This window comes from Lepisosteus oculatus, chromosome 15, assembly GCF_040954835.1.
Source record: "Lepisosteus oculatus isolate fLepOcu1 chromosome 15, fLepOcu1.hap2, whole genome shotgun sequence".
NCBI classification, from domain to species: domain Eukaryota; kingdom Metazoa; phylum Chordata; class Actinopteri; order Semionotiformes; family Lepisosteidae; genus Lepisosteus; species Lepisosteus oculatus.
The window spans coordinates 20170303-20196104 of NC_090710.1; the positions used below are offsets into that span (position 1 = coordinate 20170303).

Here is a 25802-nt window from a genome sequence, read left to right on the forward strand (position 1 = left end):
GCAACAATGTTGAACCTTAACTTCACACTGTATATAGTCTTGCTTTGAACTTTCTCTTTTGCCTCTCTTTTACTGTTTGCCATGAATACATTCTAATCAAGACAAATTCCTTTATTTAGAACTGCTTATTTTTTTGTGAGGAGTGACACACTGGTGTTGTTGTTGTATGCCAACCAGAAAAATCTACAAGAAGTTTAAAATTGGCTGACTCCTTATCCCGTGACCAAACCCACTCTGCTTGTGAGCTTCAGTGCTATTGTGTTCAAACAGTTTTATTTTGAGAGGGATATGAACTAGAATTCAACAGAACCAATGTAACCCTTTTAGATGCAGCCTAGTCCTCTAATCTGCTGTACAAGCTAATGCAAACATTATCTTTGGTCTTTCATCCCTTCCAACTGACAAAATGTTCCACTCCAAAAAACTGAGTACTAAAAGCTGCCTTAGCTAAAGGTTCCAGGGCAAGATGCCATAAAAGTCAGTTTTGGTATCAAGCTTGTGAAGCCTCTTATTATTCGTCATCTGGAGAACTGCTCAAGGGAATGTCACACAAAGCTGAAGTGGTGTAAATAGATTTATTTGAACAACAAACACTGCAACATTGATTTACAGAGACAACATTACAAAACACAACACCTTTCCACTGTGGGACACACGAGTGATGACAGAGAATATCTAAACTAATGAAATTAAAGTTGGGGCCAGTGACCTACACAAAGGAAAGAAATACCTCTTAAAGGAAATCCAATCAAGGTTTTGTTAAAGTTCTCCAGGGCCATAAAAAACTTAAAGATCACAGTCAAATGTCGATGGGTACATACTGTATGCTATTTACCACAAAATATCATATCATAGAGCTAAATTTCACGTATCAGGTAGTGATATCAAAGGTTTTAACAGTATTTTCACCTCTACTGTACTGTGATCCATTGCCAGCACACTTCATGGTATGCAGTACTGAACTGCACCACTACTTTAGGATATTAGGCTTGGCAAAGGAAAAAAAAAACTCTTTGGTTCAATAAATCCCTTTCTCTCTTCCCTTTTAACATCACAAATAATATGCAAAGTTCTTCCCAAAATATAATTTCTGTTTTACAAAAGTATATGAATACTAACACAGTGTTTCTTTGGTTGTAAACACTAAAGAGGCCCTGAAAGTGACAAACCCCCTGCCCATCTTTTTTGTCCCCGTAATCTAAGTGTTGGTCCTGAACCACTTACGCCTCCCCATATTAAGAATAATTTCTAAAACCTTCATTCTATTTCCTTTGAGACTTGCTACATGTTAGGAAAAGCAAAAACAACTGACCTAAAGATATGGTGCATGTAACTCCAAAGGACCTATATAACCTAAACCTAGGTGGCTATCTAACTATGACAGTCCTTTGTTACCCTTGACTCTTCAGATTAAAATGCATTCCAACATTTGTTTTTACATTACAGCTACACAGAAATGAAAGTCGCACAGTTCGATCTGAATCCTTCCCACATCAGAAATACTGTTTGGATATCTTAAGGCAGTTTCAATATCTCTGAAAGTGAACACAAATTTTAATCAAGTGATCCCTTTGTTACTCATTTTAATTCTGTAGAGTGCAATACTGTGTATGCAGTACCAATATTTTTTTAAAATGAAAAGAATAAGATGCCTCATTACTGACACAGCACCATGAGTACAGTTAGCGTTACATTATTCGCAGGACACAGAAACAGTAGGCAGAGAAAAACAAGAACTGGAGACGAAAAAGGTGGTGGTGGCTCAGCTTTATGTCAGTCCAATTTCTTCAAGAACACTGCGCGGAGTCTCTGCCTCCTGCAGGAAGGGAGAAGAGCATCACAGAAGGTGAGGGGGAAAGGCATGGGAGAGACCACCAGACACTGTCCTTTAACACTGAGCACAGGTTAATGGGAACTGCCATTACGCACAATATGACAAAAAAAGCTTCATGAATCTACAGAAAACAAAAGAATGAGGTTACGAGAACAATGAAGGAGTTTCTAAAAGAATGCATAGCTTCTGAGATGATGCTGTGAGAAGATGTTGTTTCTTAATGACTCTGGTGCACTAAATGCCACTGGTGAAAGAGCGTAGGTGAGATTATAAAGACTGTTCACTTGATGGACCATTCTTTTTCTTCTTTTCGCAACGCTCCATACAATTCTATTCACATTCCAAAAGACCAAAAAAAAAAAATAAGAATGAACTACTGAACCATGAATAATGAATGTTTCTCTTTAATGGATACTGGGAAACAAGTTTCAGATTTTTTTTATTGCTAACAAAAAAAACATGTTTGGATATATATGCTTCCGTTTGAGATTTCGTCATTTTAAACAAAAGAAAGCCTCTCTAACAGAAGCAAGGATCAGTGTCTGAACCAACATCTTTACTATTCCTCCAGTACCTTTAAGGGGCTGATTCACTTCTTGTGAACCTGACTCGATGTAGTACATGGACTGCTGTCGCGCCAATTAGGAAAATACCCCGATTCATTTTTCTCCGGAGACAGAAAAAACAAACCCCAGTCTGGTGATTCTAGTACTTGAAGCAAATAATGTCATGTAAGCAAAGACAAAATTCAGTCAAGGAACCCCCAGCTTGCTTTGATTACTATGCTTCTAAGATAATAACGTTAAACATTTATGTTCTATATTATTTTCAAGAGCACTTGCACAGTTGTAAGAACAATCCTCTGGGGTCACATTTGACATGTGTTAGTCAATTCCAAGTCTGTTTTTTGTTTTAATGCAGACAATACAAGCTGTATATCTAGAACATAAGTTAATGTTAATAGTTAAATAACAATTTTAGTCAGTGGTTCATGTTGTTTTATTTTCTTTAGTGAAACATATACAGTGAAACTTAATTCCCATAATCCATTTATACAGAACAAACAGCACAGTTCAATAATGGAATTTGTTTTTTTGGTATATGCACACAAACACATTTGAAATTGTAAGGGAATAAGACTACTAGAAAGCATTACTGTCTCTTCCAAAAGCTAAATGCAAAATGTTACCAACACTTACTTTAGCATCCTAACAAGACGTTTGCCAAAAAGTAAAGAGAAGAAATGTTATGAGTTCAAAGAATATTACGAATGGGTTTTATGTTATATGAAAAAGAAAACCTTTTTGACTCATTTGTTTGGGACTTAAGATCTATCTTCAAACAAATTCAGAATTCAGACACAGTTCTCAGTCCGTGATAAGTATAAAAAGAATGCTGACCCACCCACTGGTTTAAAACAGCATTCCAGCTCAGGGTACCTACACTCTTCCCTCAAGTTTGGATAAAATAACGCTTACTTGATCCAATTACCCTAAGGAAGGCAAGCAGGAGCTTGTTAATTGGAGCCATTTCAATATATTCTTATTAAAAAGCATCTGTTGTTTAAAAGTCATTACAGTGAGAACATGACATCATTTTGGATATGTGTATAAATGAATTCAGCTGAATATAAGAATAAAACAGACCCCAGAAGGTTTGAATTTCTTTTTCATTTTCATTGAAATGAACATCATAAACACCACAAATACAGAGTCACACCTCACCAAAATATGAAACGGATATGCTAATTTATAGCAAACTCATTTTCTGCAACCTATTTGCAGAACATTTTGTTTTGTAATGAACAATGTGGAACCATACACAAGTGCCTTTCTTCAAGTACCTCTATGTACTGTATAGTAAAATACAAACCATTTGTTCTGTGGTTCAGCTTAATGGTGTCCAGCTCTAATGTCAAATACCTCTTGGTACAATTTTCCTCTGCACCTTCTTTTGTCATATATATACACAGTACATAGGTTTTAAAGTTGATTCCATCCAAAACTAAGGACTAAATGTGGTTAATCTGGACAGAGCTGTGGACTTGAAAACAAAACATTACATTTTTCACACTGAAGAACATTTATATTTTGATTTTAACAACTAAACCAAACATACCCATAACTGCCAACTACTGGAGACAGATTACCTATCCACCATCCAGTGAACACCTTAGGAAAATAATAATGTTTTTTTATACCACAAATGGCTAGTATTCTACTCTTATCTGAGCAGAAACAATTTTTCTTAAAGTCTGAATATTTTATAGGACTAAAAGAATCTAGGGGGAAGCTTAAGGCACAGAACAGTGCAGCATGGGATCACAGGAGCTGTGTAATTTTACTCGATCAAAGTCACACTGTTGTATGGAAAAGGTGATTAATTAAATTCTTGCATGACGATTGCACCGTAAACCAAAGACATAACACCAACTGACTCCAAAACACAATAAGAGATCTCTGGAAAAACATAAGGCAAGATGTTGAAGTGTTTAAACATCTCTAACAATGAAAATCTCAACACTGCAGTCTCTGTGACCCTTCATCTGAGTCGCTTATTTCTGCTTCATAAGGTCCACATACCTCGTCGTTTCCAAAAGCTAAAAAACACATGGCACTTCAGTCTTTCTAGACAGAACTGTGAATTCTTATCTTTTGCCTTAACTCAGTTACATAGGATTGTTTACTCTTATCAGCATTTTTTAAAATGTCATACTTATAGCTTGTATATATACGAAATAGTGTTCATATATGTATACAATGTCACCCTACAATTTTACCCAAGACATTTTTCTCAAGACATTTCAAATTGGGTTTATGAAAAAAGGTTAAGAATTTGTTTCAGGATAGCTGGCATTTGACCAGTAACCCAGCTTAAAACCAAAATCCATTAAAGAATGTCACATGCACAGACTTTAAGAGCACAGATTTTAATTAATATATGCAAAATCAACTGCACAGTCAAACAAACACAAAGACAAGCCACAGAGGTTTTAGAAACAAGGACGCTAATCTCTGACATTTGCTGAGGTTTGACTACGGAAAAGAAACTGTCCTCCCCTTACTTAAATTAAAAAGGAATCAATCAAAACCAATCTGCTTAACAACTCTGTGCAGGATAACGTAAGTATTTTACTTAAGATTCATTCTAAAACATTAAAACTGCAGAAATAAGGCTGTTATCTGCACTTTATTTATTCAACAACAAATTATTTCAGTCATTTTACTGTAGGCTTTCACTTTATCATTGGATAAATTATAAAACAATATCTGTAGTGTACAGAGATGAGTAATGACAGAAAAGGTTTTCTATGGTGCTACTACCAATCTCCAATCTTTTCTCTTCACTGATATAACTACTGTGACAATTTGACACAGATTCTTTCACTTACAGTAGAACACAACTCTTAGGTGAACATGATCTATAGACACGTACTGACCTGTCTGTTTTATAAAGATCACAAGATCAAAGTCATGACAACTTTTCAGTGGTTCACAATGTTTATTGCTGACTGAATTCAGTCAAGTACCACAATTATTTTTAATTTAATTTAAAAAAAAACTAAATTCACTGTAAGAGGACAGTGTATGTAGTGCATATACACAACACTTTAAGTCAGGACTCCACTAATCGTATAATCTTACATACTGTAGGGTTAGGTTTAAGATTATAACTTTACATAAAATTTTAGATAATAAATTTATAACAGGACAATATAAATCTATTACAATTTGGAAAACAGGATGAACCAAGGAACTCATTCAGTAGCTATTGCCACTCACCATTTTAAGCAAAATTTAAGGCCATGCATAACTTAACCTTATGCAATATTCTTCAACACCCTCCTGACAGCTTGCTTACTTCATTATGGTATAGCCACAAAAACAGCACATCAGGACATTTTCTTTAGAGTTCTTTTTCTACTTAAATCAAATTGGTTCAGGCTTTTTAACAAAGCCCAGAGGAGATACCAATCTGGAATCCAGGAATGTGTATTCACAGATGAGCTTGCAGGTGTGTACGTAAAAATCCTCCTTCAGCAGTTTGGCTTGACATTTCTCAGAGGAACGGGAGGTAAAACGGAACAGAATTCTACTCATGGAAATTAAGCAACACCAAATGTGAGAAGTTAACTTCGTCGCATGCTGAATGTTCTGGATTATAGAATATTTCTACTATTCTACACAATACTCCAATGCACCACACGTATTTTCAGGATCTATAAGTGCAATTCCTAACCTTCGCAAGTAGTGTCAAAGAAAATGAGGAAATCGATCTTTGATGCCATTTGGCCAGTCTCCAGGCAGATGTAGAGATGTAAAAGTGCAGTGAATTTTTTCATGCAGTTTGAAGCTAGGCTGCTGAGAGACAGCAGAGCAGCAAATGTTTCAGACGCCTATTGCACCGTCAGCATTCACTGACACACCAGCATTGCATTAAGGGTATGTGACACATCAAAAAACCTGCATCTCCCACTTCCTTCCTGAAACCTATTATGACACTCACAGTCTGGTGATATTTTAATCAGGTTTGTATGTTGATTAAACTACATTTCCTAGTACAAGGTAGATGATTTTTGCCAATATTTATCAAGGTTTGTATTTTCAAAGAGAAGACCATTAACTGTCCAAATATATCAGTGCAACGACAGAGTGTAATAGAGGGATGTTGATCATATAATTTCCAATTCTCTACAGTAAATGCAGTAAATTAGAGAAACCAACATTTATCAGGCAACTTGTATACCCTCCCATGATGCATGACGTTCCTAGTATCACAAAGGCTTAACACGGGCATTTATCTGTTCAAGGCTAGAAATGTACTGTACCTAGGGGAAACAGTGTTTCCAAATGATTGAATGGTACCGTGTTAATACTGTACATATGTATACAGACAGAGCTGAACCTTCCTCGAATTCTTAATGAACTGCTTCCATCTTCCACAGACATGGAGAACAGTAGATGTTCTTCTTCAACTCACCTCATGGCGTGTTTTTTCCTACAATCAGCTTTTCATTCTCCAGGGCGACAGGTAAGGTATGGTTTAATAGCAGAAATCCAATATGTCTAGACTTTTTACATTAGTGCAGCATAAAGAGATAGTGTTTTGTACACCTAACATGTGTTACTTCCTTTTGACCTCTTCCCACATGATAGAAAACAGAATGCTGGAATTCCTCTTGCTTATAAATCAAGCTCGCCTTTTCGATATTTTAGGACCTGAGCCTCAAAGTGGCATCATAACATTCGGTGCATCAGGTCACACAGCAGGAACGTTGAACTGCCTTTAACTCTATCCATGTGACAGCCTAAAGTAGTGCACCAACTAGTTAACAAATATCCGCGCCTAAAGAAATCTGGAGGAAAAGCAATTTAATACACATTTATACAGGATGAATTCATTTACATGGACTATAATCATTTTCTGTGGTAGTGTACATCATGTCATGACCAATACAGAAAAGGAAAACAACCTCCAGACAATTTATAAAACTTAACATAGTCTCTCCTAAGAATATTTAAAAGCTCTATTTTGCTGACCTTGTGCAAAAGCAGAACAATTATTTTGAATGCTAAAATAAATGCTCCACTGTTAAAAATAATGACAGGTGACTTGAAAAACACATCCCTGCTGTGCGGAAAAAAACAGTTAGAAATTTACCTAAAGGGTCCATTTGCTGGTAAGAATTCTTACCTTGAATGATGCACTTCCTTCTTCAGTGGAATTAGCCACACAAGTCATTTTTGATCTATTAACAATCCTGGACATTGGTTTCTGAACTAAAGAAAGACTCTTATCTTTTTGAGAAGTGACACAAAATTCCTCTAAGAAAAACTAAGGACTAAGAATGAAGGACTCTTAGAAAGAACAACTGAGAGGGTATCAGGACAGCTTCTCATGTGGAAAATCTTAGAATCTTAGGGTTTCACAGCAACACCTCCATCTAACACATTTGGGCACAACTGAACATTTCTTCTAAAACAAGGCTTGTACAACTGTTTCCAAACCACTGTTCAATAACATGGACAGGTATTTAAAAACACAGAACTATTTCTTCAGACTTTATTAACAGCAACACTATGGTACTTGAAAAACACATTTTTTTCTGTTACTAGCACACCAGTCGTTTAATGTACGTGCTGGAGGTACTCCGACATAACAGAGGCAAGAAATGAAAAACAAAACAAGAAAAAAAAATGTACCCTACATGACAGAGATTACACGGTGAAGCAGTGATGAGAGCTCGTGCACAACAGCTTGGAATGGACGGACTGTCAGGAGTCCCAGAGCCCAGACAGCGTAGTGCAGACAAGGAAGCAGCCTCGTGCCAGGAGAGATCAGCATGCAGGATGAGCAGCACAGCCTTTTAGTACACAGGCACATTAAAATACTCATGGCGTGGCTATAGGAAAGAAATGCACAACATCTTATTCACAGTGCAAACTGAGGCACATCCCTCCTCCCCACCCAGATCCCACTCCCCAAGCCAGATCATCTCAACAGCAGGAAGCAGGCCAAGCTGGAGGACACAAAGCACTACGCACAACACAGGACACGAAAGCACAACACCACAGCACCTAACAAGCGAGAGAGCGGATGCCATGGCCTGTCAAAGGCTCCCACACAAGGTTGCGAAGCTGTGTAGTCGACGCAGGCTACGGCAGAATTCCAGCTCGTTCACAAACCGCACAAGGGGGTGGGCTTTCGTTTGCAGTCTTTTCTGGTGGATCCACTTCAGCATGACAAGCGAAATGCTAATTAGAATGACTTGGACCAGGAGTAGTCCTCTGTCTCCCACAATCTTCCTTGATAGACATTTTGGCCTCTCCTCTGCAGTATTTGTCTAACCCTATTAACTAGGCACTGTTTTTCTTTGAAAAAAAAAGTGTACGACTGGGAAAGCATTAAGTCACAAAATACATAACTCCAGCCCCAGCTATACAGATAGGCTACTGTTCTCATCGGTAAACTTCCAAACCTTGCAAGGATAAGCTTCAGTATTATAATAGGAACGTTAGCCTAAAGAGCAAAGACACTGCCAAGCCCATGAGCAGGAGCAGCTGGCACATTCTGTAGCATTACATTAGTGATTAGAGGAGGGCATTCAGGAGTGTACGAGTTACTCACAAAATTGTATTTAAACACTGTATTCAACTGTAGAGTGAGATAATTGTGCCTGTACTGTGCCAGTAGTTTATTGATTAGAGCTTTTCACCTTTTGTTTAATCTAATTTTAATCTTCTAATATTCCCCTCTTTCACACTCTCTGATTTTAGAATGACTTAGTTTTCAACCACTACAGCCTCTGCACCAGTAAGCTCAAGTCGTTCTTCTTCACTGAATGCTGCGCACAAGAATTTGCTCATTTTCATCTCCAATATTGAACCCCCAGCCAAAGACAAATTGCCTGAAAGGGCATTTCACACGCATTTAATTTAAGTTTTGGAAAGCCCAGCATTTTCAGAATTCTGCCAAAGCAGCTTGTTGATTCTTGCAATATTTTAATTTGCGAAGAATTTTCGTCTTACGCCCCACGGAGTTCATCTCCTTCGGACCAGAAATCCCTGAATTTAATTGCAATCCACCTGATTAAGCATGCGTTAAAGCCCTAGGCCTTGCGCTTAGTCTGAAATGGCCTCGGCCTTCATTAGCAATGCAATAATATTAAGTTTTAAAAAAGTATGTAATGCATGGGAAAAAAAAAGTCGAAGCTCTTCTGCTTCAAGCAAATCAAGCTTATGAATTACACAATAACATCTCAACTGTCATTTTCTCAATACCTTTTCTGTATCTTGGAGTTAAATGTCTGGAACACATCCAAGTGAGATATGCATTATGCACCTGAGCTGAGTGAAAGTAGTGGACACTATGAAAACACCTGAAGCAATATGAGTGTATTAGTGTCTTGAGGTGATCTAAACAAGCACATCATAGTGGTTTCCAGGAAAAAAATTGAATAAAGGCAGTCATGATCCATTTTTAGCACAGACTTTCACAGCTGACCTGCTCTTACATAAACTGTTACTGCTGGGGGGGGAAAGGCAATTAAAAATACATGGAGTATTTAAACTACATACAACCAATATAAAGAAGATTCTACAGTTAGGCACATCAGGTATAAGTAATGAAATAGACTGAGATGTATACTGTATGCCATCAAAACAGAAAGTTACTTGCAATATGAAAATGTGATACTGTAAACATCTATGTCCAATTCAGGGTCAAAGAACAATTTAGAAAAAAGGACCCCACCCCCCCCACCCCCAAACCCCATATGCCTTTTCAAGAATAGAGTTTGGATTTTTTCCAGTCATAGCTATATCTGCTCAGACAGATGTTCTGGGGCAGGTAAAGACTGCACATCACCAGGTGATGAATGTCTCCCCGGCGTCTGAATTGTACAGCCATTGTGACACGCCAGACACTCACGAAGCAGTACTGCAGGCGGGCCACTTCTCCTTCTGGTGTCGGAGAAAACCCTCTGCTGATGCACTACCCTGCGTGGAGTCGTTCCTCTGTTAGCTTACTGCTGCCTCAGATGAATACCAACCGGATTCTCTCACATCCAGTATAATATACAATCCCACAGCTGCTTCAGCCACAGCAAAGAAACACGGTAGAACAAAGCCCTTTAAAAACGGAGTACAAGATCCGTCTTGCTGAGCTACTGGCAAAAAAAAACCAACACGCTGTACTGCTTTCCCATATCCCTGTCAACATCAACACCACCCTGAATGCAACACTGAGGAAACACTTCATAACAGATTTTCTTTTAATGCTGAAAACACTTTGAATAAAAGGGTACATCAAACTCTCAGTGCACTGAATGCTTTTAATCTAAAGAAACCCTTTAGGTTTTCAACAGCACAACATGCAGCGTTGCAACCCAGAAGAGTTTCAGCTTCAGTCTTTAAACCAACAACTGCAGTTATAAAGTCTCACAATATCAAACTAAACTTTTTTTTTACAAGTAGGGCGAGGAAATCTTCATGTCCTCTGTATTTGGTTATTTTTTCCCTGTACAGTTTCTTGTCTTTACTGTAATGGAGGCAGACAAATAGGTAATAATCTGCCATTAGTACATGACTGACTGATTCAAGTCAAATATGAAATGCAAACACCATCTGATACCTAACATTTAGACAAGGGAATGATAAAAAAGAAATAACTTGAGCTTTCGATACATGAATTTCCACACCCCTTGTAATGGGAGTAATTTCCTCAAAAATGCTTTGCTTTTACATAGTCAGTAAAAGAGCAATTATGAGACTCAGAAAGCAATACAGGCAGAACACAGGAAGACCACCACTGCACACTGAGAATGCGGTTAGGTCAAAAGGGACAAAAGATAAAAGCAAGGCACCCCAGGCACGCTTTAACTCTCGTCATGCAAGACAAAGGAAATCCCAGCATTTTTACTGCGGATTCAGGTTTTTCCCCCAACACTATCCAAGCAACATGTCAGTCAATACCCCGTGCAAGCTGCATAGCTCCCTCCTGAAGCCCATGCTGGCCCAGTGGGTCACTACTGTATTTACCAACAGTCTGGAAGAAGGTGCATTGAAGGCCAAGGCCTGATTTCTCCTCATTATAAGATATCCTCAGTGGATAAACCTCCCCAGTCTTCACTCTGGCTCTACAAACATAAAATCAAGTAAGTTTTTGCTTGTAGTTTTCCACACCTTGAAGAAACAAGTCACACGTCTGCTGCAGATTCTAGAGGTGAAAAGACTTGTGATGAACAGCAGCATCGCCAAATGCTTCACTGAAATAAGCCCTCCGTCTCACTGGAGCATTCATGTGAACTACAGATTCTGGCCATATAAATGACAAGAGAAAAACAGAAAATTCTAAAGAGCATGGAAACTTTAAAAACAGCTCTTTTTCTTTCACTGAATGTAGTTGAAATGTTTCCTTAAGAAAGTATATCTACGCTTTACTTATGAAGGCCTTACATTTGAAGAAAAAACTGACTAAAGCCACAAAGTTGGTTAATGCTGCTATATTTTATATAATGATCTATTAGGTGGTATAAGATTTAATAAAGGTTTATAATGAAAAGTATTTTATTGCAGAAGGTCTCAATTAATAGTGAACAGAACTATTGGTTCTGAAAACAGAATTAATGGTTTTCATATTTGATCCTGAGATTAGAGAATGCAAAAATGCATACTGCCCACTCTTACGAAGATACAATGTAAAACTTTGGCACAGTCAGACACAAATGTCGTACACAGGATAAAAAAGGAAAAACCTGTAAGGGAATCTTCCTGTTAGTGAAATATCACTCATGGTCAGTTCCTCCCATCAATCATCGTCTTCAACATTCAGACCCAAGCCCTCCGTTACATTACCTAATCTTTTAGCCAAGTCTTTCCATGAGGAATTAATTCGATCACTCTATCTATGTTTCGTGCATCTCATAAGCAGTCTGGCGGGTCTTATATCAAAATGTGAAAACTGCTAAATGTCCCCATTCTTATGAGCCCAGCTCAGTAAGAATGTGCTTTTCACAGAGTGCTAGGAATGTCTAGACTAATTGAACATGTTCAACACTCAACCTGAAAAAAAAAAAGATGTGGCAATTGCCTACATCTCTTCAAAATAGTTAACGATTTGAAAATGTGGAAAACAATCCATCCATTTCCATTCTAACCACTTCTCCCAATTCAGGCAGCATATTTCGTTGCTTGGCAAGCAACGGGCGCAAGGCAGTACTGCTCCAAAATCAAGGAATGAAAAAATGTTTAAAAAACAACGTGCAGCTCTTAACTGGCTTCTGGGAAAACTGACCCCAAAACTGAGTGAGTGTTTGTGTCTGTGTGTGCCTTGTAATGGACTGGCGTACCGCCCAGGGTTACACCCTGCCTTGCACCTGAGGCTCCAACTTCCCCACGATCCTGAATCGGATAAAGCAGTTAGAAAACATTAAACAATTTCACGGTGAGAATTTACCATTTACCCCTTTTCATAAGGTTCACAAAAAAAATGACCTAACCAAAATTCCATATTTTTTCCCCAATGGCAATATATTGATTCCAAAACAATCCCTTTTCAATGTAATTTCCAATTTTGTAAATTGGAATCTAGCTTCTGGTCACATTACTGTGGCATCTCTTGACTCCTGATGGAAGAGAATATAATCATAAATCTCTGTTAAAGACCTCCAGGTAAAAAAACACAATCCATCTTCTTCAGTATAAATTTGTATTTGAATAATTAAAAAAAAAGATTAAATACATCTGAAAGTCTATAAATGACACATCCAAGCCAAGGAATTTCACACAGGCTTATTCAAAATTAACATTAGAGGGGTGAATTGAGGTTTATTCCACAAATCTGCTAGGACATAGTTTTTGAACACTTTCTGAAAAACAGTCCTATCATACCAAATCGGGTTCCAATACATAAGAAATCGCTACCTATACTTTTTACAGCTACATTTGGCAGTACCCAACACCCAGGCCAACTCCTAAAATTGTCGACATCTGCCTCCCTCATAAATATGCTCCTGCAACTGAAACAAAGCTGTTCTCCTACAAAGACCTCCGACACGCGTCTATGGTTTCCACTGCAAGTACATGTGCTCAGACTCTGCCAAACACATACAGACCTGTGACTCAAGAGGAAATGCCACACTCTGCCAGTGTTTAAAGAGCCATCATCCATGTAGACAAGCAGTCTTGTGATGTTGAGTCACATTTTAAGAGAGAGCCCAGTGCTGCCAGTGTCTGAAGCTGTCTGTCTACAGATGTGTTCATGGTTCTCTTTGACACTCAGTTGCATTTGAAGCTACAGTTGCTGCTATGCAGGAGAGACATTCCTCAACTGACCTCTCCCAGGGTCATTACACACAGCTGATTGGGTCTATAATGATCAGCTGATTATTTGTCCACTGACAGCACAACTGGCATCTTTTTCTTTCTCAACTTGATGCCGAATGCAACTTCAATGCAGTGTGTTATCGTTGTATTGAGCAATAAAAAGCATAATATGCATCATAGCTGTAGGCTTGGAGCCCATAATTGGGAGGATTATTAGAAATGCACAAAATTTGCACGACAAATCGGTTGCCCTGTTTTGTCCAGATCAAAACCTGTGGCACTATGGTCTAACTGAATTTCGGACAAAAATGGAGATTGCTTTATTTTGAAGGCTGGGGGGGGTCTGAAGTCACAGGGGACGCCACAACAACAGTACGCACGACACAGTCTCACAGGGCAAAACAAAAGACATGAAAATAAGTTAGGCAGGACTGTTTGATGACTTGTGCGAAACTAATAAACGTTATATGTCTGCATATTTGTATTAATTCAAAAACATTAGTGATGAGTGATGTTTTCTGGTTTAACAATGCATATTGATTTGTAATACTTTTTGTAATACTCTTTGCAATCATTACAAATTCACAATGTGTTCAACATTAATAAATTCTCTATTTTGTATTTCCTTTACGAATTCATAATGCAGGTTTTTCTCATTGCATGCATTTAGCAGCAGTTTTGTGGGTTATGGTCATAGGGACAGAGAAGCTTGTGTGGGTGCTGATAGACCGGAAAATAACAGTTACATCAGAAGCATGAAAGAAGGTTCACTATCTGTTTACAACATAGTGCATTTTGAAACTTGCTTCCCGAGTAACGCAATAAAGGAAAAGCAAACCTAACCACCAGACCCTAGACAAATCCTTACCCAGATCTAACCCTAACTTTAGCTTTAATGTCACACAAAACCATAACCCTTATTCCTGTACCATTGTTAGTGCTGACTTTAATTTTTTTCTTTTAAAATACATAATCATCAGTTATTGTATGTTATAGCCAGCAGCCGTATAACCCTGCAACTCACAACTGGCAACACACTGAAGCTCAGCAAGTGTGAGCCTGGTCAGTACCTGGATGGGAGACCATCTGGGAAAAAATAAGGTTTCTGCTGGAAGAGGTGTTAGTGGGGCCAGCAGGGGGCGCTTACCCTGCAGTCTATGTGGATCCTAATGGCCCAATATAGTGACGGGGACACTATACTGTAAACGGGTGCCGTCCTTCGGATGAGACGTAAAACCGATTCTACGATTCTACCGGTTCTGACTCTCTGCGGTCACTAAAAATCCCAGGGCGTTTCTCGAAAAGAGTAGGGGTGTAACCCCGGTGTCCTGGCCAAATTCCCATAGGCCCTTACCAATCATGGCGTCCAAATAATCCCCCTCTATGAATTGGCTTCATTACTCTGTTCTCCTCCCCAATAATGCTGATGCGTGGTGAGTGTTCTGGTGCACTAAGGCTGCCGTCGCATCATCCAGGTGGGGCTGCACATTGGTGGTGGTGGAGGGGAGTCACCATTACCTGTAAAGCGCTTTGAGTGGAGTGTCCAGAAAAGCACGATATAAGTGTCAGCAATCATTATTATTATAGCCACTTGGTTTTGAATCGCCAAGTTTGTATTTTTCACGTCTCGACTCATAGCGCTGAACAATGCAGTTGCGCACGGGGGAGAATAAGGACGCAGGCAGACTCCTCCTACCGACTGGTATTTCAGCCACTGATTGCTCATCATATCGCAGGCTTCGCTGCTCCGTACTGGAGTTTTACAGCTGACTGGAAGAGAGGCGGGTCCTACACCAACACTACCGCAAGCACCCAGGAAGATGCCGGGGTCCTTGTGACTCCAGGAACTCATGGCCGACAGTCCCCTACATTACCCTCAGCGGCACTCCAGCTGACAGGGCACTGACATGAGCCCCACTCCAACACAAGCGCCTTTCCTGGCAAAACCCCAAAGGAGCCTCAACATCAATAACTCCAACAGCAACTAAACTGTCTCTACAAAGGCCTTGGAGAAAGTAGTGGTGAACAGAGGCCTTTATTCTACAATCCACTAGGGCAAATAACTACTATTATTTTTCGAGGTACACCTCTGCTTCATAGTAAGGAAGGTGTCAATTAATTCTACCTGAAAATTATCAGTCTTTTGTGATTGTTGAAATTCAGGAAGAAAACTGTTGAACAGCATAGAAATTAGTCCACCGAAACGAAGGGGGAAGCCAAAATGTATTTTCTTGGTTTATACACTGTGTTCATAACTCTAAAACCTAAAAACACAGCGTTAAAAGCTCTTTGAGATAAACCAGAAGAGAAATGTGAGAACAAGTACTAAAAAGGAACACAACTAGGACTGCCAGAAGGCATAAAGTGCAGATCTAAAAAAAAAAACCCATACACATTACCCTACAAAATAATCAATAAGCCTCATTTGTTTAAATGATAAAATAGTTCGTGGTGTGACTAGTTCGTTTTGAACAGAATAATCCCCCTGATTTGTCTTTGAATGTGACATACAACCATACAGCACACTCTCTCCAACTGTAAAATTAGAAAGTTTTACACTAGTACATATTTCAGAATTACACTGATAAAACTTTCAGGAAACCAGCCTTTGCAAAAGGACTTGCTTAGCATTTCCACAAGAAGAGTTAAGAGGAGCAGACAATGTATAAGAAATGTTTCATACACAAGCATCACAGTGCTTCTTTTTCCTGATGTTTAGAAGGGTCCTCTCAGGACACTTTTACTGTATACACTCCTACAGTAAGCAGGTCAACACCAGCCTCAGCACTTTCACCCTGCAAGCTGAATAAGCAGGTCAGAGCACACAGGCAATGTGCAGGTGCGATAGCGTTCTAATCCTCTTTCACGCGATGTCTCTCTGCAGTGAAAGAAGTCAGGTTCCTCAGTATATGTCTCCTAACAGCTGTCCGCAGAACACAAACTAGCAGCTGCAGGGAGCTCGAGACACCAAACATATGGTTAACCAATCAGACTGCTGTGTACTTAATCTGATGCCATGTTTCCATTTCTCTTAACGGATTCCTGATATCAAGAAATACTGAGATTGTTCTTTCAGTTTGTCCATTTCAGGATAACGGGAACAAAAAGAAAGGGAAGCCTTGACTTAAGAAAATGTGTCAAAGGATTTCCAGGACAGGATGTCCTGGTCTTGTACTGGTTAACTGCTTGATGGAACCTGACTGCTGTAAACAGATGTGATATATTTGTTACCCTGCTGGAATATTAGCATCCACCTTGTAAGGATGCTATTATGTTTAATCTGTGTTAATGCTGTAGGTAGACTTCATTAATCATTAAAAATCCTACAATACAGATGCCCTTCTTCCTATTCCTTTGGGAGATATCTAAACCTAGTCTTTATGTAGCTATATGGTATGTACAGAATGCAAATGAAAATAAAAATGCAAGGCTAAAACAGAGAAGAGTGATTTATAACTATACTTGAATAAATTGACTTAAGAGCAGGGTATAAGTGATACAATAAAATGTATTAATATTTGTTATTTTAATGTCAGTTGTAATACTTATTGTTTAAAGATCCACAGGCAACAAATGTATTTTGTGTAACACTAGACGCATACATCTGAACAATATATGGAACAAATTTATTTTAAAACAAAATAATTTTATTAATTGAAATGTTTGAATGAACACTGCACTGCATGACCAAAAAAAAAAAAAAAGAATCGCTACCCACAAATTACTTTTGCAAACACATCACATCATCTGCGGCTTTATATCGGAAAACACAATCAGCAACCAGGGAAAGAGACTCGTGCCCAGGAAATGCCAAACTCTGCGGCAGCTGCCGTCTGGCTGTAAGCCTCTGACCTACAGAAATCAGGCCTATCAGACTCTGGTAGAAATCTGAATTTCTCGATAATGACTACGTGGAACATGACAGGAGACTTTTCATCCGAACTAGTCTATTTTTTGTGTGTGTGTATGTAGACCACAAAGAAAGGAAAAAGGCTCATATTTTGCTTCTAAACTCTGTATAGACATTGCAGTTCTTTAGTTTTTTTAACTACGGATGCAGTGAGGAAACAAAATGTTAATGATCCTTCATAGTTTTCTAATAAATATGTTGGCATTTGCAAGGTAATTTCAAAATGACTCAAATGTCATCTTGTGCCATTTCGCCTGCTTCACACTACAGTTTTGAGCAAACACCAAGAAGCCCGACATCACCGATTTGTTCAGGAAAATTGGACAATTGTCTATTCACTTTCAAAACCAAAGTTGCAAAAATGTGCCAAAGAGCAAATCTTTGCAATCTCCTAGTTTAAATAAAAAAGGACATCCTATAATTTAAGCTTCCCTTGTTCTTGAGTGATTTTGCTCCACTATGCTGTTGTCTCCATGATTTTGCACTTTATAACAGTACTCCCTCGTTCCAATTTCTCATTGCCTCTCCAGCGAGGGCTACAAAACGGAGCACCTGGTGATCTGACCCCCCCTCACACCCTTAATTCAGGCCTCACATCTAAGAAATTAAAAAGATCTTCTTGCATTTTAAAGTCTCTGGTCACTAACCAATTGTAAGGCAATTACGAAGGGGATCACAAAGAAGCACTCACCTGATCCCTAAATTATGAACGAAGCCTCTACACAGGTTTAAATGGCCAAAGATAGTTAAGTTATCTACCAGCTCTCACCCATGCTAATTCTCCCCAACACCCCCACCTCTAAAGCACATGCTTCATGTGCACTCACTTCAAGTGCTTGCACTAAAGCTTTATGGCTAGAATTACACAACACTGAAAAAACAATCTAACAATCTAAAAACAATCCGAGTATTAAAGATGCTGCACATTGGTGGTGGTGGAGGGGAGTCCCCATTACCTGTAAAGCGCTTTTGAGTGGAGTGTCCAGAAAAGCGCTATATAAGTGTAAGCAATTATTATTATTATTATTATTAATTAAAGAAAAAAACACATTGCTGGGCTCCTCCCTTCTGTCTAAAAACATGACACGGTCCTTTGGCTTTGTGTTGGAGTGCTTCAGATTATTCAAGGTAAGGGGTCCTGGCTAGTTTCCCCTTCACACTCCTCCTCTGTTCTTCTACTCTGTCTGAGGTATGGAACACTTTCTGCAGAGCAGCGAAATGCATGCATATCTCAAGTTATTATGTCATTATACACGGCCATTTATCAACTGTAAAACTGTTTCCCAAGGAGCTGTATTAACTCATGCTCCACTGATTTGGTTAATTTTAATGCATTTAATTTACAAGTAAACCACATGCTCAGTTGGATTCGTCTAAATTACCCCATTTTTTATTTATGACAATGTTTTCCTTCATTATTTAATATTGCTGCTATGGCTGAGGTCTACTGTGACTGTAGTTTAAGAGCAGCCAGTATACAGCAGGACAGCAATTGAACATGTCTCTGAATCTTCACATTTGTTCATGTATACGGACTCTTTGGATTTATTCAGGCATTCCCTTACCTTTCTCACAACCATCTTATTTTTTCCTTTTTATTTTGCCATTTTGACAAAGTACCTATATGAATATTTTGGGTTTTGATCTGCTACCCAAATACTACAAATGGTATATTAAAATACTACTGCTTTGCAGTATTTTTAAAGTTAAATGTCCATATTGATTTACTAATAAAATTTACTTTGACTAAAACCCTGACTGCAAAACCCCGTAAATTATACTCGGGAGCATCAATTTAATCATGTACACACAAATGCTCATTAATTTCTCTCATTCTCACAAAAATATTAAACCTTTACATTTCAAAGCAATGATCATAAAAGGCCTCTTTCACTGGGTATCAAAGTATTGCACATTTAAATAACAGCCGACTTGAATGTAGTGGGCGCGGTCTTTCGGATTAGATATTAAACCGAGGTCCTGACTCTCGGTGGTCATTAAAGATTCCCAGGCATTCTCAATAAGAGTAGGGAGTTATCTTGGTGTCCGGGCTTAATTCCCCCCCCTCAGCCTTTACTGTGGCCTCCAAATTGTCCCCATGTATGATTGGCTTGCACTTGCCCTGCAATGGACTGGCGCCCTGTCCAGGGTGTACCCTGCCTTGCGCTCGTTGCTTGCCGGGTAGGCTCCGGCTTCCCACGGCACCGTATGGTATAAAGCGGTTTGGCAAATGACATTGCTATATCAAGACACATTAATTTTAAAATGCTGTACACCGATACAATTTGCAGGCCATACGAGCCATCGTTTCTGCACAGCTCCACGTGTTTCCTGCAATAACCAGGCTCTGAGGTATCGAAACGTTGGTGTGGCAGGCCTGTTCTGCAAGTGTGCCATTTTCTCACTCACCCCAGCAACTCTCCTGCTGTGATGGTCGTTTGGTGTGCCAGGACAGCCTGCGGCCCAGAACATTCTGGCCCCCTTCTGACTGATAATCCCTCATTACACACCAAGTGTTTGAAGCTTTCTTCCCCATTTTCCTTGTTTTAATGTGCTGCTGTCTTTCAGGACATCACATCATAATGACCAACGGAGAAAACAAAAAACTCTACCCCTAAAGCCCAAGAATTTGTGTTACAAGATGCAAAAATGGCACTAAAACCTCGGTTTTTCTGTATGAGCCTCCCTTCTGCCAAACCCCAGTCTCACTTTTCAACCCTGACCTCCCTGAAGCTTTGAAAGAGCACACAATGTGTTTTAATTTTAACAACTAACTACAAGGAGTAACGCCTAGGCCTTTTCAGGAACGTTATAATGTTAAATAAGATGGGAGTCTTTTTTCTGCTGCGTAAAAGCCCGATTTCGAAAGAAATCAATGCAGTAAGCTGCACTATTAAAGTGCCGCTGGAATGAGACTGCAAACGGAGAGGAGAGACTAGGGTGTGGAAAGCACTCCAGTCACTTGGATCAATTTCACTGAACTGAATAAATCATCAAGAAATTGCCTCACAATTCGAATATGGGCCCCAGAAAAGACAACCAGGGGTATCTAGCTAGAAGCTGCGGACAGAAAGGAGAAGGCATAAGAGAAACGAGGAAACGAGAGAAAGCAAGTGTGATCACATAGAGCATAATTACGAGAATCTGTCATGGCAGCAGCGTGATCTCAGCCCAGTCTGGGGCTCTTACCTCCTGCAGGAGGTCTGCCTGCTCGATGGCCTTCAGCACATTCTTCTTGGAGGTTTCCTGCGCCTCGCCTCCCAGCAGGAACTCATCCAGGATGAAGTAGGCCTTCTCAAAGTTGAAGATGATGTCAAGCTCACACACCTGCAAGGGAAAGCGCCCTTTCACGTGACCCACTCCAACACGCACACAGCTAAACCAGGGCTGTGCTGGGAGTTCGGTTATGCTGCCTCAGTTTATAAAAGGTGCCAAGATGCAAATGTACAAAAACCCCCCCAAAAACATTGCATGACCAGTATATTTTCTCGCAGCCACATCAGATGTTAGGTTTCCTTCTTTTTCCTGATATAAAGCATTTTGTTTTCTTAATGCGGTGATGTTCTCTATTCACTCTGATGATTTAATATCCCTGAGAAACAAATTCACAATTTGTTTATTAAAGCAGTAATCTTTGCAATTAAAGAACTGTAACAAAATCAGTCTCCCTCTTCATTCTATGGCAAAGGAAATCAGTATTGCAGGGAAAAAAACTGAATGCAATAAATTACAGAGAGAGCGCACAGCGGTTACACTGAAAATAACTAGAATGCTATGGGAACATCAAGTGTGATAAAAACACTCACACTGCCGAAGTACTTATCCAGCAGCTCTACGTATCGATGAATTATCTCCAGTGTGATGAGCTCGTTGTCCTGGTCTTCTATGGCACAGCAGAAATACAAGCTAGCGTACCTGGAACACAGAATAAAAGCCCCTTACTGCATATCCTCTTGCAGAAAATCTCTCCAGGATTTATTTTTTAATTGTTTAGTCCGTCTCGTTCAAAATCTGACCCCCCCCCCCCAACTTCGACTGCATTTTTTTACAGAGGGAGTTTGAAAAAAAAAAGGAAAAAGCCAGAAGCACGAGCCCCCTTGAAGTTCACGATTAAACATTTACAGTGCTTTCCGGGATAGCCTTTGGGTCACCATGACCACGAATTGGCTAAGCAGTTATTGAAAGTGATGCAAAAAGAAATATTGTGTATATTTATGTACATACATGACACAGAGGTCCTGCTCTAAGGTTATTTACATATTAATAGTGTGGGGTGCAAGTTCGGTTTTTCACGTTTGACAGGTACAGTATAAAAAAAAAACAAAAACCAAGTCCGTCTCGGAGCAACTGAGTGAATGGCCCATCTTTCACTCTTAATTCCTGCGAGGATAAGGGGGCTATGTGCTTTGAAGCAAGCTTCAGTCAAGCACCGATATCAGTATTGGCTGGAATGTTAAGAAAGTGACATGCGTGTGTCTAAACCGTGCGTGGAGAGGGGCGGTGTATCACAGAGGTTTTGTGTCCGTGTGCCGTGCGATGGAGAAGGATAAGAACGACCACTCCAGAGCCCCCCCAGAGCACATGACTCCTCCTGCAAGAGCATGAGAAGCAGCTGACTCTCTCCATCGTCCATGAGAGAAAAGAAGTTTGCCACGGAAACTGCAGCGAACTGGGGTGATGCATACTGGAGATGTAATTTCTACACCGTTTCTTCCTATATAATAATTCTAACATGGAAAAATACAGCCAATCGTTTTTGCTTTTAGCAATGAAAGGAATGCACTAATGACAGAAATCTCGATTTCTCTGGGGACATAAAACACGTCATTTAAAGAAAAGGCATTTTTAATAATAACACTATAATGAAAATGCCAAGGGCTTTCATCTTGGAAGGAATTGCAAAGCTGTCTGGAATAGCTATTTGTTAATTATATTAAATAGCAATATCTGCAGGGTACCTGGCTTAACAACACTGTTCTTAAAATGAAAAAATATAGGAACTGACTTTAGGTCCCTATTGAACTTAAAATCTTTTGTGAAGTCTGTGACAGGAAACAACAGAAATGTATTATTTTACGCATCTTCTGCTTAATATTCAACTGATTTTGAATGCACAAGAAAGATGCTCATTCTCTCTGAATTGTGCATCAATCCATTCAGAGGAAAAGATGTCAGGCATGACCGTGTAACAAAATATTCTGGCAGATAGTCTTTAAAATTACTGGATTTGTCACTTAATTTTCTGCCCAGTACAAGTGCCAGCACAATTTATTGTGTGTGAACAAAAGAAAATCTTTGATGTCTTGTAATACATGCTGAAGGCCATCTCTTGCATGCATTCAGTCTGCGGAAAGACAGAAGACAAATGAAAGAAAGAGCATGACTGTGATGGAACACAGGACCAAACGGATCCAAACTCTGTCACCCCAGACGCCAGCTTGGTTCTACAAGTTAGGACCAAAGCCTCACAAGTCTGCAGGGACACCAGAGTTATATTAATTTACAGAAAGATAACTAGTGACACTGTGATCCTGTTGTTCCATTTGTTCACTGTCAAAAAACAATTACATTTTTGTGTTTGAAACCTATGGTCCAAGACTGCTAGATATTGATATTTTTTGTAAGATGCAAGAACATCCCATCTCCCCTAAATAATAGCCTTTTTTCCCCCCCAGAGATATCCCGATTTCCTGACAGCACTGTACATCAACTGGGCAAGATTTCTCATTTCACTTAAATAATTAAGAAAAGAACAGCAGGGCATGGCATTCCTTTAAATCAAAGTCTGTTCTCTGGAGCACCGAACCAGAAGACAAGCCTGGAGCATATAACTTATTGTAATACCATAGAAACTCAGGCCACATTTACAAAAACTAAAACCTAATTTGAAGATCCGTGTGTATTACTGCATAAAAGGAAAACAACAGGTACCAGTCTGCACACAATTTTTTAAAAAGTGTAAACATGCAGCTTGCAAGTTTTTGTTTGATATAAAGGGCTAACTGGGTTAGAGATTTCATCAGTGCAGAAAGGTCATCTGCCATGTTTAAGGATTATTAACCTTTATCAGAGCATCTGCGTTACACACTGTAACCTGCCAGGGGTTTGGATTGGGAGCAGTTTGCCCCAGAGAGCACCACTGAACCGAGACACAAACTGGAAAGATCACAAGGCCAGCCCCATACACACAGCTCTGTAGAGCTTCCCCTTTTCTTCATCGAGCATTTGTGCGTACCAGGCAAACAAAGCACTCGTTACACAACGAGGCATCACACACACCTTGCCCAAGTTTCACTTCTCCAAGAAGGAGCCATTTTAAAGCCTCCATCACGGTCCAGGGGCTGGTATTAACACCCCCGCAGCAACAACGGCGGCTTCCACTGCCGTTCAAAACAACGGCAGTTCAACGCCAGCTTGTCAAGAGGGCAGAATCACTTTATGTTTAACCGACAATATTTCGCTTAAACCCATTCACAGAGAAAAAGAAAGAACACTTCTAAAAAAAAAAAAAACTAGCTGCCTCTCTGACCAGAGCTGCAGAAAAAAAAAAGAGTAGTAATAACACTGTTTTGTCTTTATTTCACATGGCGCACTAGGTCTCTGTATTGGGAGTTACCGTGGCTGGCTGGCGCTAGGCCCGAGCTGCCTGGCAGCCTGAGGTCAGGGGCTGGTCAGCGTCCCAGAGGGCTGCGTTTTGCTCCAGCGTGTGGGTTGGCGTTTCTCGCTCCATGGCGGGAGCCAATCCCATTTGTCGTCAAGGCAACGGAAGGTAATGAAGCACAAGTAACATTCTGGTTTCCCCCACCCGTCTGCCTGTGCTCCGGCTTGCTCTGCTCTCTTTGGCCCAAACCTCCCCCCCACCACCCCACCCTCAGACCCAGCTGCTAAAGGAGCAGCCACGCACCTCTGACACACCCGGAGGACAATCACGTGCGCTCTGTGAGAGGGCTAACTCCAGAAGAGGCTGGACAACACAAGATACGCTGCTGAGGTGCGACTTTCTTTTAGTACGGTTGCTAGCATCACCCGCGGCTTCTACGAACGTATGGGGGAGGAAAAGACAACGAATCTTTACTCAGCAGCTAATCAATACATCACACAATCTTCCCTGCGATTAAAAATGCCCATGTCCTAACAGACCTCTGCGACAGGTGAATCACCTTTTGTAAACGATCTTGAGGTCGCGCCACTCCAGGAAGCTGCACATCTTGGGCTTGCGAGCCAGGACGGTCTGCACCAGCTCGCGGGTGATCTTCTTCTTCTCCTTGTCCGACAGCGGGACGTACCACTTCTGCAGCCTCAGCTTCCCCTGCCTGCTGAACAGCAGCATGAACTGCATCTGCAAGGGCAAAGACACGCCGGGTTCTGCCATCGGGTTACAGGAGGGCGAGGACGGAGGAGAGAGGGGACCCCCCCTCCCCCCCCGAACTCCATCTCTCCGGAGATTCAAGAGACGGGGGATCAGGAGGAGACGAAGACACTGCGGTGTGGACAGAGAATATTTCCGGCATGTGCTCCACTCATGAAAACGGCCAACTCTGAATCGGGCCCAGAGGGCCCATTTGGAGTCTTCAGACAAGGGCCCTGAAATCGGAAACCATTTACCTTCAAAGAGGACAGGAGAAGGCAGCCCTGATATGACCTTGTCAGCACTAGGTTGCCATTTGGTGGAGGAGGAGACCCTGCTGACCCTCACTGACCCTGGTTTTTACTCCCCAAGACTGCAGCTTTGAGCCTCACCGCCAGGGGATAAATTGATCCCACTCTCCAGTTAACTCAATGAGAAGGTGAAGCAGAAATAAGTGGCTTCCAGGCCATGGGGGGGGAGTTCTGTGCATGTGCCCCTATATGATTCTGTAAGGTTGCGCGGTACAGCCACCAGCAATAACCCCACGCTAACGTCACGAACAGAACGCCAACACAGAGCATGGGACACTAATGTTCATAAGAGAAAACGGAGATCGATCCAGGCTTCTTTGGAAATCTGTAAATTAACAAATCAACAGAACAAATGAAATAAAATCTATACAAATTTCTAGCTGGTAGTTTTGGTAGGCTAAAAGAGGAATGAAGTCAATTTCTTTAAACACCAGAAAGTATTTAAAACTCATCCATGAATTCAGAGTGTCCCAGTCATCAGTTTAGACTAAATAAACAGTTTAAGTACGTCCTTAGAGCAGGACAGACTAACAGGGTTTTTTGTGCATTCTTTCAAGTGGTCCAGTGTTCTGTG

At 40.2% G+C, this 25802-nt stretch overlaps 1 protein-coding gene across 4 annotated transcripts in view; it reads right to left on the reverse strand.

The window, feature by feature from the left end:
- Positions 1 to 556: 556 nt before the first annotated feature.
- ap1s2 (adaptor related protein complex 1 subunit sigma 2) overlaps positions 557 to 25802 on the reverse strand; it is a 30087-nt gene continuing 4841 nt past the window's right edge. For 2 of the 4 annotated variants that reach the window (XM_069178986.1, XM_015363794.2), the window contains exons 2-5: positions 24730 to 24908; positions 21376 to 21484; positions 20759 to 20896; positions 557 to 1816 (exon numbers count right to left, since the gene is read on the reverse strand). In XM_069178986.1, the coding sequence (XP_069035087.1) occupies positions 1769 to 1816; positions 20759 to 20896; positions 21376 to 21484; positions 24730 to 24908 (474 nt within the window). In that variant the 3' untranslated portion in view covers positions 557 to 1768. Of the gene's footprint in view, positions 1817 to 7189; positions 8238 to 11373; positions 11472 to 20758; positions 20897 to 21375; positions 21485 to 24729; positions 24909 to 25802 lie in introns of those variants that run through there. The other 2 variants (XR_001480402.2, XM_015363795.2) reach the window with 2 other exon arrangements.